The sequence below is a fragment of the Aythya marila genome (assembly GCF_965140915.1).
Source record: "Aythya marila genome assembly, chromosome: 2".
Lineage (NCBI taxonomy): Eukaryota > Metazoa > Chordata > Aves > Anseriformes > Anatidae > Aythya > Aythya marila.
In genome coordinates, this window is record NC_139043.1 from 3,160,736 (window position 1) to 3,172,188 (window position 11,453).

Sequence of the window (11,453 nt, forward strand, 5' to 3'; positions counted from 1 at the left end):
GGACGTCCAAGAGAAACACATCCAAACCAACGCCTGGCTGGAGAGGTGGCTCCCAGCAGCCAAAAGCGCTCGAGCTTGCATTACTTCCACTCCCCTCCATCCCCACCGTTGTGTCTTGTTTGGTGCCAAGCACCAAGTGGAGCCAGGACACGGGACGCTGCAGAGCGAGTCAGGAGGTGCCTGTTGCTGCTTTAGCCTCTAACATTTATTTATGGCTAGAGAAGCTCTGTTTGGTCTCCAGTGGCTGTCTTGGAAGGAAGAAAACACAAGCAGTTTATGAGGGCGCATATCCCTGCCGTTCTCTGCTATTACCCTGGCTACACGCAGCGAAGGTTTTGGCATGCATGCAACCTGCTCGGAGGGTGAAAACCCAACTAAAGCATGCAGGAGAAAACGCTCAGCCTCCAGCTCTCTGCCTCCTTCCCCAGGTGATGCTTTGGCTCGGGGAGATGGGAACCACACAATCCCTACCAGTGTGGCTGCTGGAGCTACTAGAGCAGCCGGTGCCTTTCTCTCCCAAAGTGTGGCCGCCCCAAGAAGACGTCCACCAAGAGAGATTGCTGTGTGTATAAATAACCCGCACGGTTTGAAAGCAGAGGGTCTGGAGAGGCTGCTGTGGGACCCATGGGACCGGGACGGTGCCGAGCTGCCTTTTATCTCCCAGCCGCTGCCTGCGCTCCTGCAGAGCCTGGAAGTTGTTCTCAGCTGGTTATTTTTAACGAACTAACAATACTTCTCCGCGGCTCCATCCTGCACCCGCTGGGGCTGGTGGAAGTCTTGCCACGCTCCGCGGTGGGAATGAGGTTTTGGTGGCCATCCCTCAGGTCTGCTGGGTCTCACGGTCCTTCCGAGGTCGCTGGTGTGAAACGCGCTGGAAGCCGGATGGGAGAAGGCTCCCAGGGACCACGCGGTGGCCCCTGTGGAGGTGCCCACCAGGTGTCCCACCACGTTGTCCCCAGACGTGAAGGACCCTGCCCCTCTAGCCTGCGGGAGGCCAGACCCAGCCCTGAGATGTTCTCAGGGGTACCATGAGAATTTTCTCCTTCTCCGTGGGGTCCTGGTGGTCCAGGGAGGTCGGGGCGTTGCTGGAGGAGCTCTCCAGCCCTGGTGGAACCAGGTCCATATCACCCCAAGTCCTTTGAGAGTGCAAGCTTTGTAGGCATGCTAAGGACTTAAGTTGAAGCATGAAGCTAGGGTCATGACCATTTAACCTCTTTAGGGTTTCACTCCCCCCAAAATCCCTCCCTGGACCTGTTTTCCCCTAGCGTGGCAGCCACCCCTCAAGGGTGCGTTCACCCCTACATCAAACTTTCTGGAATATAAGGATTTTCCCACCTGCCTATCAGAGATGGCTACTTCTGAACAACAAATTAAGTGACCGATTAATTAAATGAAATGCTTTTTGGAAAACCAGAGCAAATATCCTGCTTTGTCAGGACCTTCCTGGGCTAAAAGTTCCCGAGGAGCCACATGTTCTCTAATGTCATTACCCTCGATCACAATGTGCCTCCTCCCGCACTTTCCCCCCTCAAAGGCTGAGTCAGATCCTTTTTGTGACTTGCTGGCTGCTGCTTCCTTCTCCTCCTGGGGAGAATTTCTGCCTCTGCTTTCACCCAGCAGCTACCTGGAGCCCCAGCACCGATCCCACCGCTGCCAACAACTCCCCATGGGCAGAGCAGGGACGAGAGGTGCCCCCAGACCACCAGGAGGGAGGGTTTCTTCTCCACTTCCCTTAGGCTTTATGCACATTCCCACACTTATTTCTTTTCCCTTCTGCAACGAAGCCAGAATGTGTATCCCAAAGCCCTTCCCCATCCTTTTTCTACCCTCTGCCCCCATCCAGCTGCTCTGAGGGAGCACCACATCTTTCAGAGAAAGCCTTGCCTCAAGGAACACCAATGCAGGACCTTCACATTGCCTTTCCTTGCTGCTGAGCCTCGCCTCTTTCTTACTTTTTTTTTACTTTTTTTTTTTTTTTTCCACCAGCTCTCTGCCCGAGAAACCTTGGCCAAAACGCGTTTTCCACATGTTCCCTATTAGTCATGCTCTCTGTCTTACAAATCTGTTACCAGCGCCGCTAGCTGATGCTATTAATTTACTTCCAGCCGGCTCCAGAGCTCGGCAGCAAAATTCCAGGCAGCGTTCCTAAAACCAGACCCGGCGGCTTGTTTGGATTTAAAACCTCCTTCCCCTCCCCTCCGGGATACAACTTCCACCTTCTCGCAAGGCTTGGGGAGAACCCGGCGAGGTGTGGAAGCAGGAGGTCTGGGTGGGAGCGGGGCTGCCCCAGAGGCGGGGTCTTCAGTGCCTTAAATTCGTCCCCAGAGCTCCGGTTTTCAGAGGCTGGGGCATGGCTTGACCACGGCGGTGGCAGCGGCAGGAGTTTATCTAGGGCAAGGCGCAGGAATGCTGATGGAGGAGGGCAAGCCGCCGCAAGAAGCACCATGTCTCCGTGAGTACGTTTCCCATTGTCTTCCCTGCAGTTTAAACAACTGGGTGGGAAGCGAGCGGAAAGGAAGGACGTCCAGCGAGCACGGAAAAAGAAGAAAATTCTTTTTTTTCCCTTCTATTATTCTTGTTTTGTTCTGCTATTATTCTTTTCTTTTCTTTTTTTCTTTTCTTTTTTTTTTTTTTTCTCCCTGTTCTGCTTAGTTTAGCCTCGGCTTTTCAAGTTTCCCCAGTCGCAACAGTCGTGCCTGTGACTGCACAGAGGGGTCAGTGGATTTGGGGACGTAACCACGATGGGAACGTGGAGCCAGCAGCTTGTTCCTGACTAAAATTGTCGCTATCCTAAAACGCTGCTGCCAGGAGGAGAGGTCCAGCCGTGTGCCCTGTGTGCACCTCGTGCACGGCAGCAGGGCTGGAGAAATGTGCAGGCGGGTGGCTGTGAATGAATGGATTTCCGAGCCAGAGGGACAGGAGGTCCTCTCAGGGGATGTCCGTGGCAGATAATTGAGCTACAAAAGCCACCAAATCCCCTCCGTCTACCTGCTGCAGACCTGGGAAGCCGTTCCCCAGGGGCTCGGCTGCCTGCCCTCTCTGCTCAGCGGAGGAATGAGGGCTGCAGCACATGGAAAATGCAAAAATCCAGTTGTTGTGCTTCAATAGCCAGCAGCGTGCAGAGATGAGATACAATCCTTGCCTGTTATCCTCCCCAGCAGCAAAAGTGAATGAATCCTTCCTCAGAAGCTTGCTTGTGTTAGAATTGGTTTAAAAATGTTGGTATAATGCTCTCCCCCTGCAATTAAAGGCATTGAAATCCCACGGCACTGCCTTCCCCACCGACACGTCGCAGGCCAAGCATGGCAAACAGAACCGAGCTGGCCCTATGAGGGTTTCTGCCCTCGTTTCCCCTGGTCCAGGGGCTGCAGGAGCTGATTCCTGTAGATGTTTCTGAGGGTTTGGGACAGCACCGACAGCTCTGCCCCATAGCTGGCATCCTCTGAGCACTTCCTCAAAGCCCCAGCCCCCTGTTTCTGCTGGTTTGTGGCCTCTCTCCCTGATGCAGGGGGGTTGTGAATGTTTTTATGCCAACTTTGTGGGGTGCTCCTTTCTGAAATCTGCCTCCCAGAGGAGTCAGTGGGTGCTTTGCTAACAATCCTGGCTAACAGGATTATTATAATTAGGATCCGAAGTTGAGTGTTTGCTCCAAAATCCACCGTTACCTGGGGCAGGCCCTTGCTGCTCCAGCCAAACTGCTGCTGGGAGGGGACTCCAGTCTGTGTGGATCATGTCACAGAACCATGGCATGGTTTTGGATGGAAGGGACCTTAAAAATCATCTAATTTCAACTTGTGCCATGCCCAGGGCCCCTTGTCCCCAGCCCAGGCTGCCCCCAGCCCCATCCAGCCTGGCCTTGGGCACTGCCAGGGATGGGGCACCCATAGCTCCTCTGGGCAGCCTGGGCCAGGCCTCACCGCCCTCTGAGTGAAAGATTTCTTCCTTATATCTAATCTAAATCTCCCCTCTTTTAGTTTAAAGCCATTCCCCTTGTCCTATCCCTACCCAGAGTCCCTCCCCAGCTGTCTCACAGCCCCTTCAGGCCCTGGCAGGCCGCTGGGAGGTCCCCCCAGTCCCTGAGTGACCCTTGCAAAATGCTGGATAATCCCCAGGGCCCACCTCAGGCGAGCACCGAGCTGACAAACGAACTGCTCTCTGGGACATTTGATGTCCATTTTTTTAGAACAAGCACAATCTGGGGCTCACAGATAATTGGGGAAGCAGATGGTGGCTGAGCACCCACATGGGGACCATGGGGCCAGGTCCCCATGTGTTCCATGCAGCCCCCAGCCCAGCTTTGGATGGACACAGATGCTCCAGAGGTGGAGGCACGGAGTCCCACAGCAAGAAATCAGCACCCTGGTGCCTTCCCCTCCTACACCCTGTCAGCTGGAGATTGGCTAAGCACTAGGATTAATCCTACAAATTGCCTGAGGCCCCATCTTGCCCTAAAGGAGCAGGGACACAATGCAGAGGGAGGGTTGGAGATGCTTTTAAGTGTGCCTGAAAGAAAGAAAAGGTGCTCAAAGGGGACGCTTTCCTATCTCACCCCAAAATAAACAACACAATGCTAAACCCAAATTCTTCAATAAAGCAAGGAGAGCTCTGTGGGGTCACTTTCCACATTATTCTGCAGCTGTTGTATCCGTGGCAGCATTTCTGTATTGACCATCAGGTCCGAGGCACCACTTTTGGGGCAGGAGATGAGGATTTCTGCTCCCAGTAGCGTTGAGAGCTGTTGTGCTTCTCCAGGTAAGCTGAGGGCAGAGAGGAGACCATCCCCAGCCCTGCTGGCTGGGCTGAGCTCTTTCCCTGCTCCCTGCCCCGGTTCCTCCAGCTGCAGGACAGGAATTACAGCCCCCAGCACCATCTGCGCTGCTCCCGCAGTCCCAGCCTGGCGTGTGAAGACCTGGGGCTTTGGGTTCGCAGAGGTTTTGTTTGATCTAGAAATAGCAGGGTTAGAAAATTCCATCTGCCGGCTCTTGAGAGCCCTGGAAGAATTGAGCTGGAGCTCGATGCCTCCGGCCGCGCAAAGGCGAGCGCTGAGCAAACCAGAGCTGCTTGGCTCCCGTCCTAAGAAGCAGCGTGAGCAAAATAACATTCCAGGAAGGCAAAAACGTGGAGAACAGAGCGAGTCACGTTCATGTCCTGCTCCTGTGCCGGCTGCTGCTCGCGGCTGCTCCCACCCCGTGCCCGAGCGGGTGCTGGGGTCCAAGCCTCCCCTGAAAACCTCAGGGGGGGATTTTGTGTCCTGGACATTCACCCCCGTAAATGAGGGCTGTGGAGCAGCAGGGAGGTTTGGGAAGGTTTGGTTCTCCACCTGCGGAGCCATCACACACCCCACACCAACCCGCTTGTGCCCACGTTCACGTGCTCAGCTCCGTCATCCACCACCAACCATCCCCTCTTCGCTCCCATTTTGCATCTGGGACTGGGCTCACTGGTGCCCAGTTCACCACCTGCCAGCAGGGGCACAGCTCCGAGGCTGGGGGTGATCTGGAGCAGGGACGCAGGGGTGCAGAAAGTCCTGCAATTACCGCCTGCCTTTAATGATGCCTGGGGCATCCCAATTTGCTTGGGCTGAGCCCTCACTCCCACAAATGAAGCTAAACACAAAGCTGTTCTTCTTCCTGCCCAGCTGTCCAGGTCTTTTGAAACGTGCGTGGTTTTCCTTGCAAGCTTTTGAAGGTTTATTTTTAAAGCAGTCTGCATTTGATTTAGGCATGTTTTGCTTTGTTTTTCGAACGGAACTTGAAAGGGACATCAGCCTGTAAATATAAATATTCCCATTCTTTCGCTGATTCTTTGCATTTTTCTGGGTTTGCTAATGAAAGACATTTCAGCATCCCCTGCTCTCGCTCAGCCCATGGGATGAAAGCAAGAGACTATCCCAAGTTACGGATGTTTTGGGTACCTAGGTGGCCTCCGTGGTGCACTGCATTCATTTTTAGTCGCCCAAGCCCTTCCTACAGCTGAGCAATGTCTTGAAACAGGCAACAAAATGTGAAGCTGGGATGCTGGGATGTTTACTTACAGCTCTGTTGTCTTCCCCCCTTCTCCCTGCAGGTTATAACTGAGTAGCCCTTATGACCAACATGAGCTGGAGCTTCCTCACCCGCCTGCTAGAAGAGATTCACAATCACTCCACCTTCGTGGGGAAGGTCTGGCTCACCGTGCTCATCGTCTTCCGCATCGTCTTGACGGCGGTCGGCGGGGAGTCCATCTACTCGGATGAGCAGAGCAAGTTCACCTGTAACACCAAGCAGCCCGGCTGCGACAACGTCTGCTACGATGCCTTCGCACCGCTGTCGCACGTCAGGTTCTGGGTCTTCCAGATCATCATGATCTCCACCCCTTCGGTCATGTACCTGGGCTACGCCATCCACAGGATCGCCCGGTCAGCGGAGGAGGAGAAGAAGTTCAAGGGGTTCAAGAAGAAGAAGCAGTTTGCTCTGAACTGGCAGGCGGTGCGCAACATGGAGGACCCGATGGAGGCAGACGAGGAGGAGCCCATGATCTCCGATGACACGGCAGACAACGAGAAAGCCAAAGCCAAGCCCAAGAGCAAAGAGCCACAAAAGCACGACGGGCGGAGGCGCATCCAGCAAGAAGGACTGATGAAAATCTACGTCTTCCAGCTACTTACCAGGGCTTCGTTTGAAGTTTGCTTTTTGATAGGGCAGTATTTGCTCTACGGTTTCGAGGTGGAAGCTTATTTTGTCTGCAACAGACTCCCCTGCCCTCACACCGTGGACTGCTTCGTGTCCCGGCCGACAGAGAAGACGATCTTTCTGCTGGTGATGTACGTCGTGAGCTGCCTGTGCTTACTCCTCAACATGTGTGAGATGTTTCACCTGGGCTTCGGGACCATCCGGGACGCCATTCGCAACCGGAAAATCAACAGCTTCAGGCAGCCCCCCTACAACTACGCCTACCCGAAGAACATCTCCTGCCCTCCCGAGTACAACCTGGTGGTGAAATCTGAGAAGTCCACCAAGATCCCCAACAGCCTGATGGCTCACGAGCAGAACCTGGCGAACGTCGCCCAGGAGCAGCAGTGCACCAGCCCGGACGAGAATATCCCCGCAGACCTGTCCACCCTCCACAAACACTTGCGAGTGGCCCAGGAGCAGCTGGACATAGCGTTTCAGAGCTACAGCAGCACCCAGGCCAACACGCAGCCCTCTCGAACCAGCAGCCCTGCCTCAGGGGGCACGGTGGTGGAGCAGAACAGGGCCAACACCGCCCAGGAGAAACAAAGCGCGAAACCTAAGGCCTCCTTGGAGAAAGGGAGCTCCAGCAGTAAAGATGGAAAGACGTCTGTATGGATATAGCTTGAGAGGGCAGCGTACGTGCGGTTTTATTTTGCTTTGTTTCTGGTTTTCGGTATTGTCTTGAGTTCATTTTGCAGGGCACAGACGCAACTTTGATACAGAAGTCAAGAGAGAAAATTCAGACCAGTTTAGTGCTGTCTTCCGGTGCATTAACAAAAGACATTTCCTTCCTCTTCCCAACGCGTTCTCCAGCTGGGAAACTCCAGCGAGCAACCGCAAACGCCGCATCCCGCTGGGACCAGCCGCGAGCAGGCAGCGCGAGGATGCAGCGCTGTAGGTCAGATAGCGTTTAATTACTAAATACCCTTAATCAAAATTAACTTCTGATCCCTCCATGGGAAGGGAAAACGACCGGTCCGTGGCGTGAACTTCGACAACATGCTGCCCTGCCTGAACCTGCAGACCTCAGGCATCGCCGAGGGCGGCAGAGACGCGTGCTGCGAGCAAGGGCCCAACACCCACACCGCAAACACAGCACGGGAGGTTTTCATCTTTTGGTCCCCTGGGCTGAAACAACAAGCAACTACAACTGACCACCCTCGCAGAGGCGGTGGGAAGCTCTGCGGTCAGGGTGTTTGCAGCAAACCGCTGCTCCACATCATCAGAAAGTGCCTTTATGCAACCAGGAAAACAAAATCGCAAAGGGTTTCGACTACGTGGTTTGCTAATTTGAGCAGAGATGGGAAGATCGGCGTCGGCAGATTTGTTTTTCTGTTTAATCAAACCCTTCTAACTAGTGGCAGAGAGCAGATCTATGCATCGCGTGTACATGGGGTGTGTGTGCACACACGTATATACATGGACCCATGAACATGTCTGTGTGAATACAGATGTAGAGAGAGAGATATAAATGTAATATCAACCCTCTGGTGATTTTACAGCCTTCCAGCCTCACCGGGCCACAGGCAGGTTTCCACACACTTGTCTGGGGGCTCAGCAGCAGCTCCTGCTTCCCTGGGGGCCAGCAGCAAGAAGTTTTCCCCTGGTTTATGGACAGCTTCTTTTGGCCTCACTTGGTTTTAGGGTGAGTTTGGGGAGCTAAGCTCCAAGGCTCCTGCTAGTGCTGGATGTGCTTTGTCAGGATGGTTTCATGCCAGGAGCTGAGACGTCCCTCAGATGCTTGAGGCTTGGCAGATGGTCTTGCAAGACTCAAACAGTTGGTTCACCACCATGGCCAAGATCATGGTTCAGGTGAAGGAAGCGAATCCTTTCTGAGTACAGCACCATCCCTGTGCTGTGCTGTTCCTCATGGCTGTGCCAGCACGCAAGTCCCCATGAATTTCTCATCCACTGGATGGGTGTAACTTCTTGGTGGGCATCTTTCTCCTGTCCCTCAGATCAGTCTCTGAAAGCCTCACGGGTGCCAGTTGTCACGGGACAGCCCTTGGGGACCTGAGGGTGGCCGTCAGCACCGGGTCACGGCACCAGAGCTGTGCAATGCCCTTGGGGAACAGTGCTGGTAGCAAAAAAGAGATCAGAAAGATGCAAAGAAACATCCTATGAGGTATCCAGCTGCAAATATTCAGCTTGCTTTTGGGGAAGAGTCTGGGGAGCAGCTTCAGGGTTGTTCCTGGTCCCGCTGAGGGCACTGGAGAAATGCCTGGAGCGCTGCCTGCTCTTGCTGCTGGAGATCTTCCCCTTGAAAAAGCCCAAACGAATCCAGGAGGAGGATCAGCACCTCCTCACAGCAGCAAGGGGCAGGAGCAGCACACCCCGGTCGCGTGGAGGGATGCTTTGTGCCATGAATTCTCCATGAAGGGCTCGTAGAGTTCACACCGTGGTGGTAGGACACACATATCACACGGCTGGAGGGACCGGGTGCTGGTGGGTGAGCTCCTGAAGGTGCAGGGAGGGCACAAGAGGAGCTCCAGGTGGACATTTGCCCCCAGGCAATTACAGCAGACACCAACCTGTCCCGCACACTGATGTGAAATCCTCACCGAGGGAATCCCCCGCGTGGCCTGAGCACGTCCTGGTGACCCTGGTGGTCACTGCCAGCGATGGGGTGAAGTCCTGGGGCTCTCTCAGGACCCCACGACGGATCCATTTCCACACCTGCAGGTTCAGAGATGCTCAGAGCAATGGGGCTGGAAAGGAACAAGGATCTTCTCACCAACTTGCCAGCATCAAACACATCCCCAAAGGCTAGCACCAACCCCCCGCTGCCACCCCTGGCTTCTCCTCTGCTCAGCAGACACGAAGAGCTGCTTCTTCCCTTCGTGTCTGCAGAAGGTTTGGGGTGCCTGAAGATGGTCTCTCTCTTTTTTTTTTTATTATTTTTATTTTTATTTTTTATTTTCACACCATGGATCCAGCATGATGAGAGGGGTTTTGGGATGCTCTTGGTCCTGCAGCAGATCCGCAGCCTCCTCCTCACCCTGTGCAACACGCACACGCTGTTTTCCATAGTGGGAGCCGATAATTGCAATATTGACGAGTGCTGGAGCCGGGGCAGACACTCGGGGGATCGATACCAGCTCCTCATCGGGCAGGGCAACCGCTCGCTCGGCCGCCCTCCCAGCCAGCCCTGCTCATCTCCAGGGCTTGAAACCTTCTCTTGCATCAAAGGCTTTGCGTATGGGGGCCGATCTCGCATCCCTATTTCTTTTTTCCAAGCGTTTTGACAGCGACCAGAGCACACAGTCCATGGCAGGACTGCTCGGTGCCAGAGAGGGACGCAGGGTATCCTGCCAGGCCCCATTAACTCCTCTCACTCTGAGTCAGGCACGCATAGAGGGTTATAATTATAATAATATTATTATTGTATTGCTCACTTCCTCCTTTCCTCCTCCGCTGTTTGGCCCCTGAAGCCCTCAGGACGTTGTGTCTTCCACTGAGCCACCACCAGCAACGCGACCGGCGCGCACTGAGCGGCTCCTTCCAGGGCAGGAGGAGCAAGCCCACCTCCGTCTGGGGAGCAGAAGGCAAGGAAGGCAAAAAAAAAAAAAAAAAACAAACAGAGCCACAAGCCCAAAAAAAAACAACCCTCACAAGCCCCACCGGCAGCCGGAGGAATTTCAAGTAGACGACTGGCAGCGTCGGCCGCGGAGGAGACGCCAGGAGAATAATTAACGCTTCGCTTTTCTTCCTGCAGGTCATTTTGTTCACGCTCCGGACGGGTTTAGCTCTGTAGCTGAACTAATCATAAATGTTGACACTCTCGCTAAGCTTTGCCGGGTAAAGCGCCCGCCCTCGCGTTTCTGTTCTTCCTATTCAGGGCCAGGAATGTCCCGCGTAAAAGCCAGATTACCTTGTTGCTTGCATCGCATTCCTCTGGGAAATACTTGAACTTAACTCGAGGCCATAACCAGTCTGTGCTGTTATGAAGTTTCTGGGATTTTTTTTTTTGTTGTTGGTTTGTCGATTTTTTTTTTTTTTTTTTTATGTACTAACTGTATTTGTACTAGAAAACCTTTGAGTATGAGGTTGAATCTCTAAGTATTTTTTTCAGTGTAAATGTTCCATCTGGGCTGTGGTTAGAAAATGAAGCACTGGGCAAAGGAGGGATACATCAGCCCGCCTCTTCAACCGGCTATTCCACATCCATTACTAATAAATGGAATAAAACTTACATTTTGTTACAGTACACAGAGCGTGTGATGTTTCCGTGCGAAGGGGGCTGACTGTTGATGAGAAGACATTCTTCCCAACCTCTCATTTGCCCGGTTTAACCATATAAGACCTCTATTTTCCCAGATATGGCCATAAATCACCGCAAAATATTTTTGCCTTAAGAAGCAGTTGACCTTCGGGTTGTTTGGGATGTGTTGTCTCTCTCTGATGAATCACTGCCTGCAGCTCCTTCAGGCGTGGAGCTGAAACTGCCTAGAAAAAGCCTCTACCCCGAAAAGTGAGAAAACTTCTCCGAGGCTGGGAGAAGTCAGGAGCGAAGCTGAGCAAACGCTGGGAGAGCCCTTGTGAGAAAACCTGCTTTTTGGAGAGCCCTCGGTCCTCGCCCCTCCCATTAACTGGCAGGAGCATTCACTCACGACCGCCGTCCAAAGAGTCTTCAGGAAACGGATTTGGGGCGGAAACATGCATTTTTTGCTGTTTTTCTGACAGCTGGGCTGTCTCTACGACTCCTCCGGCAGAGCAGGAGCAGCTCCCCCCAGGAGACGA

The 11,453-nt window shown here is 53.6% G+C and overlaps 1 protein-coding gene across 2 annotated transcripts; it reads left to right on the forward strand.

Moving 5' to 3' along the window:
- The first annotated feature begins 2,039 nt into the window (after positions 1 to 2,039).
- GJC2 (gap junction protein gamma 2) lies at positions 2,040 to 10,291 on the forward strand. Of its 2 annotated transcripts, none has more exons than XM_082752786.1 (2): positions 2,040 to 2,456; positions 6,067 to 10,291. In XM_082752786.1, exon 2 carries the CDS (start codon positions 6,087 to 6,089, stop codon positions 7,332 to 7,334), a length of 1,248 nt encoding a protein of 415 aa, XP_082608912.1. In that variant the 5' UTR covers positions 2,040 to 2,456; positions 6,067 to 6,086; the 3' UTR covers positions 7,335 to 10,291. The 2 variants fall into 2 exon arrangements, with proteins under 2 accessions (XP_082608912.1, XP_082608911.1); XM_082752785.1 differs by having other exon boundaries at positions 2,040 to 2,452.
- The last annotated feature ends 1,162 nt before the right edge of the window (positions 10,292 to 11,453 follow it).